Below are 20,700 nucleotides of genomic sequence, written 5' to 3' on the forward strand. Positions count from 1 at the left end.
AGTACTGTACTGAGGATACTTGATTTATTTTTGTCACAATTGGACCAATTTTTGCTAAAAACCTGCCACCTTTGAATAGACCTAAAACTTTTTCCTTTATCATTTAAATTAAGCACACTAATGCTCTTCAGTACCATTTACCTTTTCTTAAGAAAAGAAAAAAAAAGGGACCTCAAGACCACAAAATATGCAAAGTCAGACATGGGTGACTCACACCTGTAATCCTAACTACTCAGAAAGCTGAGATTTGAGGACTGAAGTTTGAAGCCAGCCCCACTGAAAAGTCTCTAAAACTTTTATCTCCAATGAACCTGCAAAAGGCAAGAATTGGAGCTGTGGCTTCATTGTTTGTAGAATGCCAACTTGTATAAAAAGCCAAGAGAGAGCTTGAGACCCCAAGAGTTCCAGCTCCAGTGCTGGTATTAACAAAACATAGACACAAAAATAAACATGGACAATAAATATGTAAGGATGTTAAGCACTACAATGATTTTACAACTAGAAAAGAATAATCTATCAATTCAAGACAGCCAATCAACACCCAATGTATATGCATATGTGTATAAAAATCTTCATTTCAACAAATGATCACAATAAAACTTGATAAAAATCAAAGACAAAGAGAAATTGTTAGGTACACAAAGAAATTAGCATGTCTACATACTTTCCAATTATAAAAATAAAAGGTAGAAGGACAAATAAGAGTTTCTTTAAAGAACTCAAGTATCTCTTTGGATTTTCTGTATTTGAAAACATAGAAAATAATTGTACAAAGTAATAAATCCAAAATAATATACACTGTAGAAACAAGAAATGTATTAATTGATAAGAAAAAGAGAAATAAAAAACCCAGAAGGTAGCTTTTATGTGAGTGACTTTAAATGTCTACCAAATAGCTGAGCATGGTGGCTCATGGATATGACCCCACCTACTTGGAAGTAGTGATAGGGAGGATCCTGGATCACTAAAGTCCCCGAGTTGAATCTCTAGTATGTAATAAACAAACAAACAAACAAACAAACAAACAGCCGGTGGCTCACACCTGTAATCATAGCTACTGTAATCCTAGATCCCTGAGACCTGAGGATTGTGGTTCAAAGCCAGCCTGGGCAGGAGAGTCTGTGAGATGCTTATCTCCAATAAACCACTCAGAGAACTGGAAGTGGTGCTGTGGCTCAAGTGGTAGAGCACACACCTTGAGCTGAAGAGCTGAGGGATAGCGCCTAGGCCCAGAGTTTAAGGCCCACGACAGACAAAAACATAAAATAAAATAAACAAATCCATACAAACCAATGAAGAACTCATGGAACTATTAAAAAAACAGAATTATGACAATCGAAACAGAAAAGTAAAAATAATTACCACTGTATTGATAATTTTACATGTACTGTCTACTTAATTTTTAAAGTATTTTTAAATGATACTCTAAAAATGGCATGAAAATAAAAGAAAATGAAACATTTAAAGTACAAAGAAAATACTGAATTACAAGGTCTGGGTATGATAATGAACACCTGTTAATCCAAGTTACATGGGAAGCAGAGACTGGGAGGACTGAGAGCAGCCCAGGCAAAAAAGTTAATAAGACCCTTCATGTCAACAAACAAGCTGACCATGGTGCTTGATAGCTGTAATCTCAGCTGTGTGAACAGTTGGTAGGAGGACTGTGGTCTAAAGTCTGCCCTAGTCAATGAATAGCACAAGACCCTATTTGAGAAATAACTGAAGAAAAAAGTGCAGTGTGTCTCAAGGGCTAATATTTACTTTACAAATCTGGACTTCTGAGTACAAACTAATATATTAAATAAAAAACAAATTTTAACAATAATTATTTAAATACAATAAACTAAGATTCAGGCAAAAGACAAAGACTGGACTAGGTAAACACAAATGAATAAACTTAAATCTATATGCCTGGTACTTATAAGATACATCTAAAACATATCTAGAATACAGAAAAAAAAGATAAGTACAGAAACAGAAGCAAGATGTTACATGTAATCAATAAACTTGACTGTCAACTTATATCTACAGACTAGATACTTTGAGGCAGAATTACAGATAAGAGCTATTTCATAATAACAAATGGTTCAATTTACTAGAAGTACATTGTCAATTTTAAACACCTATAAATTCTAAATTTGTACATACTGAATTAGATAGCCATAAAAATAAAGCAAATTGACAGAATTTTAAAAATATAGTCAAATTGATTTCACCAATTATAATACAAATAGAAGTTCTAACACACAATTAAAAACCTACAAAGCTAAATTTTTAAAAATCTACCATGAGGGCTAGGAAGGTGGCTCAGTGGTAGAGCGCTTGCCTTGCATGCCTGAGGCCCTGGGTTCGAATCCTCAGCACCACATAAGCAAAAAGAAAAAAGCTGGAAGTGGTGCTGTGGCTCAAGTGGTAGAGCGCTAGCCTTGAGCTGAAGAGCTGAGGGACAGCGCCCAGGCCCAGAGTTCAGGTCCCACGACCAGACCCAAAAAAAAAAAAAAAAATCTACCATGAATGTGTGGAGGGGAAGGGCAAAAACAAATTGTTTAAATAGGGATGCAGGGGGCTGGGAAGGTGGCTCAGTGGTAGAGCGCTTGCCTTGTATGCATGAGGCCCTAGGTTCGATTCCTCAGCACCACATAAAGCAAAAAGAAAAAAGCCGGAAGTGGCATTGTGGCTCAAGTGGTAGAGCACTAGCCTTGAGCTGAAGAGCTGAGGGACAGCGCCCAAGCCCAGAGTTCAGGCTCCATGAACGGACCCAAAAAAAAACAAAACAAAACAAATAAATAGGGATACAGGTGGACCCATTGCAACAATGAGATGTACAAGTCATTATGTCGAAAATGAACTTTGCAACTTTGGCCGGGGCAGGGGGGTAGGAGGAGTGAGGGGGTGAGGGGTTGGGGGGGGTGGAAGATGGGAAGGGATGGGAAGGGGAAACAGAGGAGGAAGCAATAATGCTTGATAAGAAATGTACTCATTACCTTGCCCGTGTAATTGTAACCCCTCTGTACGGTATTTTCACAAAAATAAGGGAAGGAAGGAAGGAAGGAAGGAAGGAAGGAAGGAAGGAAGGAAGGAAGGAAGGAAGGAAGGAAGGAAGGAAGGAAGGAAGGAAGGAAGGAAGGAAGGAAGGAAGGAAGGAAGGAAGGAAGGAAGGAAGGAAGGAAGGAAGGAAGGAAGGAAGGAAGGAAGGAAGGAAGGAAGGAAGGAAGGAAGGAAGGAAGGAAGGAAGGAAGGAAGGAAGGAAGGAAGGAAGGAAGGAAGGAAGGAAGGAAGGAAGGAAGGAAGGAAGGAAGGAAGGAAGGAAGGAAGGAAGGAAGGAAGGAAGGAAGGAAGGAAGGAAGGAAGGAAGGAAGGAAGGAAGGAAGGAAGGAAGGAAGGAAGGAAGGAAGGAAGGAAGGAAGGAAGGAAGGAAGGAAGGAAGGAAGGAAGGAAGGGAACGGCAATAACAAAGAAAAAAAATCTACCATGACTACAGTATTAGCCTGGAACAGAGTTCATATATTTCACATGATATAAAGAATGTCAAATACTAAAAAATGAAAGATAACTGAAATTAGAAACATAATATATGTAACAAAGAACAAACTGGACTAGGTATATGAGACAAATTGAGACTGACTTTAAAACATTAAAATGTGCTAACTGGAGTTACAAAAGGAAAGAGAAGAAATACCAGTGGTACAATATTCAAAGGAGCTAAGCATTTCCCATAATTGATGATATACATATATCTCCAATCAGGAAACTTGACTAATCTGTGGCAGGTCAAATGAGAGGAAATTTCCACCAATGTATTTAATGTACAGAACCACAGACACAGAGAATATCTTAATAAAACAGAAGAAAGGGCAGTTTATCTACATATCTTCATCTAGCAGATGCCTCATCAACAGTGGAATCTAGAAGACATGAAATAAGTTTTTAAGTGCTAAGAAAACAAATGTCAGTCTAGATCTGTATATGAGAGACATCACTTTTAAGTATCTACTTTAGAAAGAAGAAGCTAGGTGCCAGTGGCTCACACCTGTAATCCTAGACACATCTCCATTTCTAGCTTCTTGCTGGTTAACTAGAGATGAGAATCTTAGAGATTTAACTCCTTGGGGTGGCTTTCAACCATGATACTCAGATCTCAGATTCCTGAGTAGCTAGGATTACAGATGTGAGCCACCAGTGCCCCGCTCATAAGCAATTAACTTAATAGGACATAAATTTCTCCTTTCATAATCCTTAAAGACTGGGAAAGTATGGCTATGCAGGCTAGACTGGCCTGAACTCTCATTCTTCCTGCCTCCTCTCAGTGCTGAGACTATGTATACAATCATGCCTACCAATAAATTTTCTTTTTCTCTATTTTCAGGATGATTCATTTGTGGCAAAGATTCAGAAAAATGGTTCTTTCCTAAATATTGCCTGTTGAAATCTCAGATTTCAACTAAAAGATTACCCCTCTATTTTATAGAGATCAGTGAATTTTAAACTTTCTCATAAATTACATTTAATCTCTGCCAATTTCCCCGTGGGAAATATCAGATTAGAAACAGGTCAGTCTCTCTCTCTCTCTTTCTCTCTCTCTCTCTCTTTAGGTCTCATGCTTGACTGTCACTTAACTGATGCTCTACCACTTGAGCCAAGCTTCCAGTCTAGCTTTTTGCTGATTAACTGGATGTAAGTCTCTTATACTTCCTACCGGAGTTGGCTTCAAACAGCGATCCTCAGATTTCATCTATCTCAGTAGCTAGGATTACAGGTGTTAAGCTATGAGTAACTGGAACAATTTAAAACTTAATTTTATTTGTGTGTGTATGTGAGTGTGTGCATATAAGTGGTATGTGTAAGCCCCAGTTCTGGGGCTTGAACTCAGGGCCTAACATCTGTCCCTGAGCCTTTTTCACTCAAGCTAGAGCCACAGCTCCCAGGTTTTTGCTTTTTAATTGGAAATCAGGTGTATCATACTTTCCTCCCCGGGTTGGCTTTGAATTATGACCCTTAGATCTCAGCCTCCTGAGTAGCTAGAGTTACTGGCAACAGCATTTTTTTGAAAGAGGTCTCTCTACCTAGTCACCTAGCTTTTATTTTTTAATTGACAAATGATTGTATATATTTATTGTATACAATGTTGTTTCATTACATGTGAGATGAACAAATCAATCTAGTTAAGATAACCAAGTCCTTTTTCTTTGTATTTTTCATTTGTGAGTAATCTTCACACAGGTTTTCAAACTACCCTTACTAATTTGCCACATCATCAACAGTATAAAAGGATTCCCTTCTTTCCACATTGTTACCTACATTTCTCCCTCAGCTTTTCTTTTTTTTTGTCGATCATCTGGGCCTGGGCACTGTCCCTGAGCCCTTCAGCTTAAGGCTAGCGCTTTACCACTTGAGCCACAGTGCCATTGTTCACAGGAGATAAAGTCTATCATTAACTTACTTTCCTGCCTGGGCTAGTTTTGAACCCCAATCCTCAGATCTCAGCTTCCTGAGTAGCTAGGATTACAGGCATGAGCCACCAGTGCCTGCCTCCCTCAGCTTTTTAAATAATCAATCTAACAGGTATGAGGTAACATGACATCTGATGGTTTTAATTTGTATTTTTCTACTACAGACAATGAACAACTTTTTCATATTATTTGTTGGCCATTTGCATGTCATCTTTTAAGAAATGTCTACTCCTTTTTTATTTCTTTGCAATTCTAGGGATCAAGCAAGCCCAGGACTTCCTGTATCCTTAACAATCTACCCATAAGCTATCTTTCTGCAGCCATATTCAGGTCAGTTATCTACTTGTTTTCTTATTACTGAGCAGTTTAAGTTCCTTGTACATGGGTAGTAGTTTCTTACTCAATACATGATCTGTGAATCTTTTCTGCCAATCTGGGGGCTATTTGTGGCAATCCCACTTAGCATGTAGCTTTATCTTTAAGCTACCTTCTAAAATCTATACATTTTTTGGGGGGGGGGGTCAGTTGTGGGGCTTGAACTCTGGACCTGGACGCTGTCTCTGAACTCTTCAGCTCAAGGTGAGCACTCTACTGTTTGAGCCACAGCACCATTTCCAGTTTTCTAGTGGTTAATTGGAGATAAGAGTCTTAATGGATTTTCCTGCCTGGGCTGGCTTTGAACTATGATCCTCAAATCTCAGCCTCCTGAGTAGCTAGGACTACAGGTGTGAGCCATGGGCACCTGGCAAAAATCTATACATTTTTAAGTCTCATGCTTAATTGTTTACTCTTGATTCTTTTGTAAGGGATGAATTATGGGTTCATTTTCATTTCTCTTCATGTGAATATTTAGTTTGCTCAACATTATTTGTTGAAGTTACTCCCCTTGGCCAATTGCTTGTCCCTAATGGCTTTCTCCAAAATTGACAGGTGTGTAGGTTTACTTAGGGTATATTAGTGTTTTGGCTGATGACTGCTTGTTGTCAATACTACATGTATCTTTTATCTTCTGAAATCCAGTATTTAGATGCTTTCAGCTCTGTTCATTTTGCTCAAGTTAATTCTAGCTACTTAGGGTCTTTGGTGCTTCCATATGAATTTCAAGTTTGTCTTCCTTCCTATCTTGTGAAGAACAACTTTGGGATTTTGGCAGGTATTGGACTGAATCAACAGATTGTTTGGGGTAGGATAAGCATTTGCACAAGATTAATTATTCAAATGTAGGAGCATAACACATCTTTCCAAGTATTTATGTCATCTTCAATTCTATCATCAATGTTTTACAATTTTCAGTATAGATAGGACTGTTATACCTCTTTGGTTAAAAGGATTTATAAATATTTAATTTTTTGTTATCATTGTAAATGGGATTGTCTTAATCTTTTCAGATAATTCACAGTATATAGAAATGCTACTGCTTTTTTTCTTTTTGTATTGTGCTAACTTTACTGAATTCTCTTATCTGCTATAAAGATTCTGCTTCTTACTTTACAATTCAGATGCCTGCTCCTTTTCCTTCCTTCCTTCCCTCTCTTCTTCTCTCCCCTCTATTCTTTTCTTTTGTTTAGTGCTCTGATTAGGATTTCCAGGACTAACTGAGCAGAAGTACTAAGAGTGAGTATATTTGTCTAGTTCATGATCTTAAGTAAAAAGTCTTCCACTAAGCCAGGTGTTGGTGGCTCACACCTGTAATCCTAGTTACTCAGGAGGCTGAGATCTGAGGATCACAGTTCAAAGCCAGCTCGGGCAGGAAAGTCCATGGCATTCTTATCGCCAATTAACCACCAGAAAACTTTCTAGAAATGGTGCTGTGCCTCAAGTGGTAAAGAGCTAACCTTGAGCTGAAGAGCTCAGGGACAGTGTCCAGGCCCAGAGTTCAGCCCCATGACTGACAAAACAAGAAAAAGTCTTCTACTATTCACTATTAAGTATGTTAGCTATGGGATTGTCATGTATGGCTTTTATTTTGTTGAAGAACAAATCCTATTCATCTAACTGGTTGAGTTTTTAATCACAAAAAAAGTTAAATTTTGTTCAAAGTTTTATCTACATCTACCAAGATAACTATATGAGTTTTGCCTATTACACTATTTTAAAAATATATCAAAGATAGAATGGACAGGGGGTTCAACAATATTCTGCGTAAAAAACAACATCAGATAACTAATTTCCTACTATTTTGAAAAACAAATGACCACATTTATTTTACAAATAATAGTCCAAGCTGATCAAATAATAGTCTAAGAATTTTTCAGTTTTAGGCTCATGCCTATAATTCTAGCTCCTGAAGAGGCTAAGATCTGAGGAGTATAGACTGAAGCCAACTTGGGGAGGAAAGTCTGTGAAACCAGAAGTGGCAATGTGTCTCAAAGTAGTAGAGAAAAAAGCTCAGGGACAGCGCTGAAGCCCTAAATTCAAGCCCTATGACAAACAAAAAAATAAATAAGAAATTTTCAGTTTTATAATTGCAACACCTAATAAACTTCACTATTTTACAAATAAGAAATTAGTGATGTGGGAATTATTTCAGAGGCGAGTTAAAAGGAAGCTGGGTGCTCACACCTGAAACCAGCTTGGAAGATCATGGTTTGAAACCAGCTTGGGTATAAAAGACCAAAATAACAAAAACTATGGCCGGAGACCCGGTTCAAGACTGTCACTGGGCAAGAAAGGCATGGGCTCTGAGTTTGAAACCCCAGGTCTGCCAAAAAAGAAAAAAAAAAAAAAGAGGGAGAGGGAGACTCCTAACTAGACAGTAATCATTTATATAATATAGACTTAAATTGTCCTGTTCTTTAGCCATTCATCCTGCTTATGTAACCCTAAAACAATATTTAACTTCCACTAATTGTTATGTTTATGCTTCATACCTTCTGCTATGTTAAGTCCATCCTTACTTCAAGGAACTGAAAGCAAAGTATGTATCCTTGAATTTTCTAGTGGGAGCTAATATAAAATAAATTCACTTTATTTACCTTAATACATAATACAACCTACTTTTAGAGCAAACAAACCTAAAACTAATGCTATAGTTCTTTAGCCCCTATATTGTTCTTTTAATACTATTCTATTAATTGAATGTAATGTTGCCAAATCAGTAACAAAGCAGCAAAAAACGAAAATAAAAAACAAACAACCAACAATACACCTTTTAGTTTGAATATGCCATTTGCTAGAACCTTAAAAAAAACACATATTTTGCAGTGCTAGAGATCAAACACAGGCCTTCATGCTTTTAGAACTTGTTAATTTTACTCCAAACAAGCTGAAGTATTAAACCAATCACAATTGAAAGTTATAGTTCATGTAATATTTGACTTCTCATTTTCTGAAAAGTCAGATTAAAAACTACCAGTTAAACAGAGCCACTAGCCTATAATTCCAGCTACTCAGGAAGCTAAGATATAAGGAATTTGGTTCGAAGGCAGCCTGAATAGGAAAGTCTGTAAGACTTGTTATTTCTAATAAACTACCAAGTAGCTGGAAATGGACTTCTGACTCAAGTGGTATAGCACTAGAGCAAAAGAACCACACCCATACCTAGCACAAATAAAGAAAGCCAGTAAGGTTTATGGCCCATTCTAAAACTTTTATTTTCAGCTCTGTTGCCTCATGAAACAGCATCCTTTACTACTAATTACAAGAAATAAGATTTTGGTTTCCTGGGTTTTAAAATTTTTATATAAAATATTTACAACTAAATGTCTTCTATGTTCCAGATTTGGTAATAAGCCTAGAAAATAGATGGATGAAAACACATCTCCGCCCTCAAGGAGCACACAGTTTATTTCATGAGTGATATAAACATATATAGAAACATACATGGAAATTGCAATACAACAATGAGTAAATAGCACAGAGAAGATAAGCACAAAATGTGAGGGAAAGTGTTGTATGCAAACTGGCTTTTGAGAAAGGTCAAGAATTTGACAGTAAGACTGAAAGGTGGTCCATTTTAAAAAGTTTTCTATTTGTTTGTATAAATTATAGGACAGACAAATGGAATCTAAAGTTGCAGAAGGCAGACCAGTGGTTTTTTTAGGTCCAGAAATAGGATTTCAGGATTAGAGATTGACTGGGAAGGCATACAAGGGAAGCACTGAAATGATAAAAACAATTCAGTATAGATTATAATGATGGTTCGCTGGTATACTTTGATTTGTTAAAAATCTTCAAATTGCATCCTTAAAAATCCTTTTAAATATATTATTAATTTATACTTCAATTCATTTTAAAAAGGGCCTAGAGAAATCAAAGGGCTACTTTCTGTGTTGTTAAAACCCTTTCATATTCCAGTGACTCACAAGGTAGTAACCAGTATTCTGTGAGGAAGAAAATGTTTTCTCTAAATAAACAGTTTATTAAAGTTCCAGCACTACTTATTTTAGACTTGTCCTAGATGTAATGAGCAAAAAATGTAGAGTTTGGCAGAGTTCCAAACACAATAGACTATTTCTGCATTTATATATTACTACTAAAGTCAGTATTTCATAATTTATGCTTCCACTTCTAATATATTATTAAATTTTTGTGTAAAACTAAGTAAGAAGTTGAAGAGTTTTTCCTAAAGAACTTGATGATTCTGAGCAAATTAGATTACATCTTTGAGATTATTTCAGTTCCAAATAAGGGTAGCTTCCTAAACTTCTTTCATTTTAAAGATTATTCTTACATGATTGAAACCTAAGTACAGAATCACTAAATAAAAGCCCTAGTCTCAGATGTAGAATGTGAAGCATGAAAACAAATTGCAATGAATATCAAATGTGTTTGCTGTAACTTTAGATACTTTAGTTTTAGTTCTATCTACTTTCTTACTAGCTAAACATATTTTCATATAAAATTTTACGGTACTATTTTACTCTATACATACAACTCTTATGCTTTTGTAAATGAATTAAGGGTTATAGAGGTTAAGTAACTGTTTTACTCAAAACATCATTTTCCCAAGGATGAAACTAATTATACTCATATATTATATATTTTTTGTATTGAAAATATAGAAAGAATCCAGATATGGTACAAATGGGTATTTCTTTTTTGGAGGGGATGGAGGAAGTTCAGACAATAAAAGGTAACATTAATGTTAGGAAAAGTTTCTATGGAAGTTTTCCTATTTTTTTGTACTACGGAACAATTTCCAACATAAATATCTGCTGATTCACTGTTTAAAAATAATGCTCTTAGGATGGAATTATGGATTGTATTTCTCTTTTATTTTCTATGCTTACAGAAAAAAATGTTTAGTTTTTTACGTTGCTTTTCTAATTAAACAATGTCTGAAGCTAGTGTTAATTCAAGTTGCACAGAACAAAAAGCACTAATGTCTTAAGTGTGATTACTTATTTCTGCAGAGTTTGAAAAATATCCCTTGCTCACAGCATGCATTTTTAACTTTAAAAAGTCATTGGCAAACTCATGCTGCTGATCACAAGAATGATTCAGGTAAAAGCATGCAGCTGACTCAATACAAAACATTAATACTTTAGGGAAAAAAAATCCCTCTAAAAAATGTCCTACTGGCTGAGGATAAAAGAATCTATCAGCAATACCCATCTCTTAAGTAAACTTCAATTTTCATAGCTACCAACTGTTGCCTTTCCAAAGAGAAACATCTCAACCATGGAGAAAATAGTCTCTGCACTTTTAGAAAAGTTGAAAAGAGTTTATGTCACAAAACAGGTAATTTTCTATACATCTTTTGCTACTATACTACATAAATGCCAAATAAAGTAAAGTACCTGTGACATCTTCTGGATCTGATACAACAATATGTGCATTTAATTCTTGTAGCTTGTGATGTAGTTCTTCTAATTTTTTATTTGATTTTTTCAAAATGTTGTCTACATAAGCCAAATTTTTTTTATCTGTTGTGACTTTTCTCAGATTTTCTGCTCCTTCTTTAATTTTCAGTTCTTTCCTTATTTCCCTCTTGATTCGATCCTTGATATCATCCAATTTCTGTTGCACCATTGTATCTGAGAAGTCCAATTTTTGAACAGCACTCACATTCTCAGAAAATGGAAGACTTCTGGAATCTCCCTACAAAAAAACAAACAATAAAACTAAATTAATAAGCAAACAAACAATGAAGTGAAGGCAATGTAGTTGCTAAAATATGTAGCATTAAAGATGGTGTTCCTGGCATAAAGATTTGCATTACATTAATTTTCTAAAAAGCAAAAAAAAATCTATTAAATTTTAACCACATAAAATCATAATTCAAATACTCTACCTATTGCCTACATAACCTTATATTTATATCCAAAGAAAATGAAACAACACATCTACACAGAGACCTCTCAGGCTTATCCAGATAGTTGATGTGACAGACTATGTACTCAAGTTAAATCTTAATTCCCACATTATGAATCTCAGGCAAATTACCTTTTTAAGTTTCTGTTTGATGATCTATAAAATGTATTAGTTCCTTACAGATAATAATTCAAGATACTATGGATAAGATATAAATCTTGATCTACTATAGTTACTTAATGAAAAGACCAGTAAACTCTAAAGGTAATTTTATCATATATAGAAAATGTCTTAAAGAGAAAACTAATATTGGCAAAGTAAAATAAAATTATAACCTTGAGCTGGGAATGTGGCTTAGAGGCAGAGTGGTTGCCTCGCATGCATGAAGCCCTGGGTTCGATTCCTCAGTACCACAGTCAGAGAATAAGCTAGAAGTGGCGCTGTGGCAGAAGTGTAGAGTGCTAGCCTTGAGCAAATGAAGCTGAGGGTCAGTGCTTAGGCCCTGAGTTCAAGCCCAGGACTGGCAAAAAAAAATTATAACCTTATGGCACTTTTTAATTAGCGAATTAAATGTACTAGAGCTAGACACAACTATATTTAGAAATCCATTTATATATTTCATAGCTAATAATTCCAACTAACTGGCTGACTTACTATAAAAACATTAAAAGAACTGAGCGCCAATGGCTCATGCCTGTAATGCTAACTACTCAAGGCTGGGCCCTGAGATAGGATCACAGTTTGAAGCCAACCCAGGCAGGAAAAACTGTGAGACTTTTCTCTCGGATAAACTACGGGGGTGGGGGGGGGGGGGAGCCACAAATGGAGCTATGGCTCAAGTGGTAGAGTGCTTGCCTTGAGCAAAAGGTTGACAGCATCCAGGCCCTAAAAAATCTTCAAGTCCCAAGACAAGACCAAACACAATATCCAATATATTTATCTTTAAGAAAATCAAATCTTGGGGCTGGGGAAGTGGCTCAGTGGTAGAGTGCTTGCCTTGCATGCATGAAGCCCTGGGTTTGATTCCCCAGCACCACATAAGCAAAAAGAAAAAAGCCAGAAATGGCTCTGTGGCTCAAGTGGTAGAACATTAGCCTTGAGCTAAAAGAGCTGCGAGACAGCGCCCAGGCCCAGAGTTCAGGCCCCATGACCTCAGGACCCCAAAAAAAAAAAAAAAAAAATCTAATCTAATCTTCATCAAATACAACTTAAGTATATTTTAGTTGTTTATCTTTCACTATTTTATCTGGTGCTATAATAATAGAATTGATTTAAAAGTACTTTTAAATTTTGGAAACAACCCAGATCCAAAAATTGTAGTACCTATATACAATGGAATATTATGCAGTCATTAGAAAGGACAAAATAATGGCATTTGCAGGCAAATGGATGGAACTAGAGCAGATTATTTTGAGCGAAGTAAGCCAAGAACAAAGAGAGAAAGGGCACATGGTCTCCCTGATATGTGGATGCCAAAGCCAAAATGCAAGAAGATATGACAAAGTAAACAGCACTCAAGAAACAAAGGACAGCCACCCACTTTGTCCTATCATTGATAAATGACTCCATGTTCTTGACCCTGTATATGGTAGATACATGCACACAATGCTAGGAGGAGGAACAGAATAAGTAGGAAACAGAACAACATACAACAAAGGGGCCCATCAGCTGCACTAGACATAGAAGAAAAAGAACTAAGCAACCCAAAGACAGCGATGAGAAGGGAAGAATGAGAGGGAAAGAGGGAACAGCCTACACTAAGCAAAAGGAAAGAAATGTAATCATCACCCAATGTGGAAGAAATAATTTGTATTGTCAAAGCTCATAGAATTCACAAATTTTATAGACCATGATAATGACAATATGCCTTGTGAAGGTTAAAATGTGTTTGTGATTTTAAGTGTCACTATTCCACAATACTGTGAAATATGTGAAATTTATGTAATCACCTAATCTCAATTTTTAAAAAAAGTGAGAGAAGGGATGGGTTAGAAGCGATGGGTAACAATGTTGTCAGACACCTTGTACTCATATTGTACTCATATACTGTTTTGTAGAATGGGAACTTCTTTGTACAACTACTTAAAGATATAATAATAATAAAGTACTTTTAATTACGAAAGGCAATAAACTAGTAATGGACATCTGTAGAAAAGACTGGAGTTTATGAAGGACACATACATTTTTTAATGTACCTTTAGAAACACAAAACTAATTAAAAATGTTCTTTAATTTATTTGAGAATTGAGCACACTTTTTTTGGGGGGGGGGTCTGGTCGTGGGGTCTGAACTCTGGGTCTGGGTGCTGTCCCTCAGCTCTTCAGCTCAAGGCTAGCGCTCTACCACTTGAGCCACAGCGCCACTTCTGGCTTTTTTCTTTTTGCTTATGTGGTGCTGAGGAATCGAACCCAGGGCCTCAGGCATGCAAGGCAAGCGCTCTACCACTGAGCCACCTTCCCAGCTCTTGAGCACACCTTTATAAATAAGTCCTACATATATTTTTCTTGAAACTACTTATCACTAAAGAAATATGTAGGAAGTGGCGCTGTAGCTCAAGTGGTAGAGCGCTCGTCTTGAGTTGACGAGCTGAGGGACAACGCCCAGGCCCAGAGTTCAAGCCCCACGACCGACAAAAAAAAAAAAAAAAAAGAAATATGTATCATGGAAAATTGAAAGATAAGAAGTAGTTGAATTCTGTTCATCTGTTTTCATCATTTTTAGGGCTAAAAATCACTCTGCAGTTGTTTTTGTCTTTTTCTAATACAAACCAAGAGATTAAAAAAAATCTCATGTTTGAACATATTAATTTCTACTTTCCATGAATACTATATTAGGAATTCCTGGAATACATTATCTATACCTAATGTTTTTAAATTTCTAATTTTAATCTGTGTGAATATAGGATTATCTTCTACTTGGGCCAAGACATTGATTTTCAATATTTGCTTACTTGCATCCATATAATTTGGTGGTGCTAGAGATCAAACTCGGGGCCTTTCACATGTTAGATACGCATTCTATGCTATATCTTAAGTCATTTCAACATATAATAAATCCCATAATTCATGAGTTCCAAAACTATAAATCTACCTCTGGCATGTTATTAAAACACTAGCCATATGATTATTATCAAAGGATAAAAAACCAAATTCCTGATTTCTAGCTTTATGTAGAGTGAGGAAAACTGTTTAGATAAAAAAATTTACAAATCCTATCTCATAGTATATACTTTACAAGCTCATCAGAAAATAATCACACAAATTGCTTTACAAATTTATCTGTGTACACTCTCTCTCTCTCTCTCTCTCTCTCTCTCTCTCTCTCTCTCTCTCTCTCTCTCTCTCTCTCTCTCTCTCTCTCTCCCCAAAACTGCTTTGTTCAGAGTATTTTTTAACAGTGCTATTTTTCCCCTTATTCCTCCTAGGCCAAAAGAAATTTCTAACAGTTCTCTTTACTGAATAAAAAGGTCCAAGTAATGCTTCTGTTTTAACAACTTAAATCAATTTGAAATTTTAGTCTATACAAATTAAAAGAAAAAGTAACATTTTCTTCCATTTCTTAATAGCCAATTATTTTCCAGTGGCTACATCAACTGAACAGGTACTTGACAATATTTCAAACCCTAAAATCAACTTAAGACATTCATCATTTTCCATTCCATTTTGCAATGTAAATGCAGAATAGTCTGTACTGAAACCTGACTCTAGGTACTTCACATGGTATTAAACAATAATGAGTGTCCCTTAGTTTCCCTACAAAATTTAAAATATATTATAGCACAATTTGGAAATTTCCTAGAGACTTGTCAAAGTTGGGATTTATTGTACTCAGCATTAAATGTTGTTAAAATCAGATGAAACTGGCTCCTACAGTTGATGAGAATCCTTTGAAGACACTTACCTATTTCAACTCTTATGTCCTTCCAATTTGCTAACTAAATTCTAACCATAGCAAGTTATGTAAATTTCCTGCAAAGACCATCTCTCTAGGCTCAGTCACTATCCATGATGTACTTTTGGCCTTTACCACCTCTGTTGGCTTCATTCTCTTTCAATTCCTTCTTGGCCCAGTTAACTTTTACTTTGTTTCAAGGTTCACCACAACTCTTCCCAAGAAAAAAACTTCCTGCCCCTTATCCTCCCTAAGGATTTGGTTAAATTACTCTCTTGTGTGCTCTGATATTGTGCATCTTGCGTCTCACTTTCTGACGGAAAGAACTTTTAGTCCAGGAAGCTCAAAGGCAAAGTTGTTATTCAATCATATCAACTCTCCTACTAAAATTAGGTATGCACATTAAGTGATTAGCACATATGCTTTCTCTTCCTTTCCACAGACATGAGTTTTTTAGAAACCATGTTTAAATTCCCGTCTTTTGCTATATCATGGCTTAAATACCTTTTGGAAAGGAACAAGTAACACATACAATAATTATTCCTTTTCCAAATATTTTCAAAGCAGTAGCAGAAAGTTGAAAAATACAATTCTCTTGGAGCAAATGAAATGAGATGTTTCATGCACCAAATTGATTCAGCCCTATAAATATTAGAAAAACAATTAAATGACAAGAACCATTACAAGATAATCAAATATTCTTGACTTGAGCAAATTAATCTCAGAAAATACTTACAAAACTAGTAAAAATCCTTAGTCTTGGTGGATTCTGTTGGAGACAGATGTAACTCTCTACAATATCTATTCCATAAAGATTATCAGTTTAACTATTTCATTTATCAGTTCATAACTATTTTCAACTTTATAAAACTTCATGATTTCTCCCAAAGTAGACACTTGCTATCACCCTTTTAAAAAGGGTGTTGGATGTTTATAATTCCAGTACCCCCAGAGGCAGAGACAGGGGTACCCAGATTTCAAAGTTAAACTGAGCTACACATAGTTCATGGTTAAATTAATCTACATAGTGAGACTCTGTCTCAAAATACCAAGGACTGGGAAACTAGCTCAGTGGTAAAACACCTGATTACTATGTCAAGTCCCTGGGGTGACTATCTAGGAAAGATATTTAAAAAAGGGAGGTAAGCTGGATCCAACCTCCCTTTTAAAATTCATTAATATGCTCAAAAAGTAATGCATGAATTAAGAGAAGAAAAAGTATCCACAAACAAATTCTTTTCTTTTTTCATTTTTAAATATATATTTTATCTTTAAGTAGTGCTACAAAGAGTTTTAAAATTCATTAATATGCTCAAAAAGTAATGCATGAATTAAGAGAAGAAAAAGAATCCACAAATTCTTTTCTTTTTTCATTTTTAAATATATATTTTTATCTTTAAGTAGTGCTACAAAGAGTTTATCATTCAACAAATCTAAACTTTGTGGGATTCCCCACCCATTATCTATACACAAAAGTACTATAATTCCCCCAGATTTCTTTTCTCTTATATCACTGAATGCACAAGCTTAGACACTTCAATGTAGTCAAATTAATCAAACTGTTTACATTATCTCTTAGATCCAGTATTTTTTTTTAACTACCAACATACATCCAACATTACCAAGTAATTGTTTAAAAATATTTCAGTTTGGGGCTGGGAAGGTGGCTCAGGTGGTAGAGTGCTAGCCTTAAGCTGAAGGCTGAAGAGCTGAGGGGCAGTGCCCAGACCCAGAGTTCAAGCCCCATGACAGGCAAAAAAAAAAAAAAAAAAAAAAAAATTACTTCAGTTAAGTTTTTCGTGATCAACTCAGTTTTCTATTTAAGAAATCTTATTAGCAGCTATCAACTGTACAAGGATGGTTTCAGTGTGTATATGTATGTATAGATATACACATACATACATACAAAATGCATACAAACATACTGTGTTCCCCAAACTCATCCCTCTATCTCTTTATCTTCCTTCCCTTGTAAGTAGTTTTAATAGGTTTCACTGTTCTATTTTCATATATACATCATAAAGGACTTTGACCATATTTCTTCATATTTTAATATGCCTTAATTTCTTCATATTTTAATACGCCTTAAATTTTATAACATCAGTATGCCTAAAAGAGGAATTTAAGGGAACATGTCAAACATAATGAAGCCATTTGTGAAAAACAAGAAAATCACACTAAATTCATCAATAGAAATAAGAAGTTAAAACTATAGGCGACTAAGAGGCATGAAAGATAAAAGACCCAAGATTTGTTTAATAGGAGCTTCAAAACAGAAAATAAAGATAGAAAAGATGCACTCTATGAGGAAGTAAACAGGAAAAAAATGTTTCCAGAATTGAATAAAACTCCATCCAAAAACCACTAAAAGTTACAAATAAAAATGAACAGAGAAAGGGCATTTTTATCTACAAATTTTGACTACAAATAAATGGCAATTTGTAGTACCAGAAAACTTTTTCTTAATGATGACAAAGGTCTCAGACTACCAAACTGCTATAGGATTTTCAGACTTTATCTAAACATCTAAAACACACACACACAATCATTTCAAACTATTAACTTTCTGGAGATGAGGATGTAACACAGTGTAGAATATTTGCTTTGTGTGTTTGAGTCCTAAAATTGTGGGAAAAAGGTGGGGAACGGTGGCCAAGGCCTATAATCCTAGCTACTCAGGAAGCTGAGATCTAAGGATCCTGATTTGAAGCCATCCTGCACAGGAAATTCTGTGAGACTCTTACCTCCAATAAACTACTCAGAAAAGTCAGAAGTGGCACTGTGGCTCGAGTGGTAGATCACTTCCCTTGAGCAAAACCTTTTTTTAAAAACTCAGGGACAGTGTCCAAGCAGAGTTCAAGTCCCAGAACTAGCAAACAAACAAAAACAAAACAACAAAGAAAAACTGTGGGGAAGATTACATGAACTTATTCAGCATCTACTTTGTATCACTGACTTGTTTAGTAATTATACTTGAATTAAAGAAAAATTCTGGGGCTTGAAGCTTTACTTAGTTGGTAGAGTGCTAACTAATGAGTGAAAATGTCAGGTTTGGAGTTGAATAGTATGGAAGGGAGGGAAAAGAAGAGGAAGGGAGGGGAAGGGAGGGGATGGGAGGGAAAATAGGAGAGGAGAGGGAAAGAGAGAAAGGAGGGAAAGGAAGAAAAGGAGGGAAAAGAGGGAAAGGGAGGGAAAGGGGGGTAGAAGGAAGGAAAATAAGAGAAAAGAAAAATGCTGCTGTGGCAAAAACCCACTAGACCATTTTTGCCTACTGAATTGAATTTTAAATCATAATGTTGAGCCAGCTGTATGACATAGAAATAGACTTCACAAAAACGTTAAAAGTGCATAAAAATTTAAGTGCAGTGACTACCTTTGACTTAAAGTTCTAATTCTAGAAATGTTAATCAAGAAAATAATGATCATAACTGTAACCCCTCTGTATAGAAGTTTTACAATAAAAAAACCAAAAAAGGTAAAATCCCATACCCTTCATAATTCTTGTCACTTAGCATTTATTTTGAAGCATGAGGCTTTAAATGTAGCAGAAACTACTGAAGGTAACATTTTTTTATCTAAATAAATTTGACCTTCTTTAAAATATTTTTTTTAAAAAAAGAAGAAAATAATGAAATTTTTTTCTTTTTAGAGTGGGCAAAGTGGGGATGGGTGCAAAAAAGGAGGGAAGTAGGGTGAACAAATACAATCATGGTATTCAGTAATATGTGGAAAATGAACTGTGTAACTTATGGGCAGAGACAGGAGAGGAAAACTGGGGAAAAGCAAAAGAAAGGGTAACATTGTCTAAAAAAGAAAAGTATTCATTACCTGACTTGTGAGATGGTAACCCCTCTGTACACCTTAATAAAATATGTATGTGCTAGCAAGGTGCTGGTGGCTCACGCTTGTAATCCTAGCTACTCAGGAGGCTGAGATCTGAGGATCTTGGTTCAAAGCCTGTCCAGGCAGGAAAGTCCATGATGACACTGTTATATCCAATTAACCAACAGAAAACTGGAAGTGGCATGGTGGTTCAAGTGGAGAGTGGTTGTCTTGAGCTGAAGAGCTCAAGCCCAAGCCCCACAACCAACAACAACAAGCTGGTAAGTGAAGGTAGACACCATCAAGAAAATCTGTCTCCAATTTAAAGGCTAATACAAAGAGAAAATATGAAAACAGGGTGCTGGTGGTTCATGCCTATAACCCTAGCTTCTCAGGAGGCAGAGATCTGAGAATCCTGGTTAGAAGTCAGCCCAGGCAGAACAGTCTGTGAACTCTCAACTCCAATTAACCACCTGAAAACCAAAATGGAGCTATGGCTCAAAGTGGTAGAGCACCAGTCTTGAACAAAAAAGCTCAAGGGCAGCACCCAGGCCCTGAGTTCAAGCCCTACAACTGAACACTGCCCCCCAAAAAAAAGGGAACAATATGTTGTAACATTCCCTCTATTTCAATTTTGGCAGATGTAAAAGCTAACAGTGAACCATTATCCTGTATCTGCTATTTAACTGGACTGTTTTTATTCAACACATTTCTATCTAGTACACAGGATATGACAATACATTCCATTCTAATGAGTACACATCATGTACTAGCAAAGTATGTGAAACACACAAAGGTGTTCATATGTATTTGATAACAGCTATTCTTAATGAAATAAAATTCTGATTTTAGGCTAAAACGTAAATCAGCATTTTCAACTGTAAGTTAACCAACTCACAATCAAGTTAAGAATAACACTAGAAAAGAACAAGATAAGATTCAAAGAATATGTAAAGGAAAAGACTGTGCCTTGTGACCAAGTACTTCATTTAAGGAGGGACAGTGAAAGATGTTTACTTCTCACTGGCAAAATTCCCAGAGAAGAAGTGAAAAGCTGTTATTTTCTCTACATTTCATAAATATAAAACAGTGACCAGACTAATGCCAAGAAATGCTAGATTACCCATGAAAACACTGGGTATAATGATTCATATAGTGCTTTAGCTAGAAGAACTTTCAAAGATCATTTTGGCTACCTTCCTTAATTTTAGTTTTGAGGACATCAGGTTCCAAGCAGCCAAGCAACTAGTCTATCATCATAAAGGAAAGGCAATGGATT

General features: G+C 35.8%; 1 protein-coding gene across 2 annotated transcripts in view; it reads right to left on the reverse strand.

Annotated features, from left to right (window-relative positions):
- Positions 1-20,700, reverse strand: part of Pkn2 (protein kinase N2) — a 117,523-nt gene that overhangs the window by 62,378 nt on the left and 34,445 nt on the right. For both annotated transcript variants that reach the window (XM_070006344.1, XM_070006343.1), the window contains exon 2: positions 11,195-11,495. In XM_070006344.1, coding sequence (XP_069862445.1) covers positions 11,195-11,495 — 301 coding nt within the window. The remainder of the gene's footprint in view (positions 1-11,194; positions 11,496-20,700) is intronic.

This window comes from Dipodomys merriami, unplaced genomic scaffold (genome assembly GCF_024711535.1).
Source record: "Dipodomys merriami isolate MVZ:Mamm:240054 unplaced genomic scaffold, mDipMer1.0.p SCAF_7, whole genome shotgun sequence".
NCBI lineage: Eukaryota > Metazoa > Chordata > Mammalia > Rodentia > Heteromyidae > Dipodomys > Dipodomys merriami.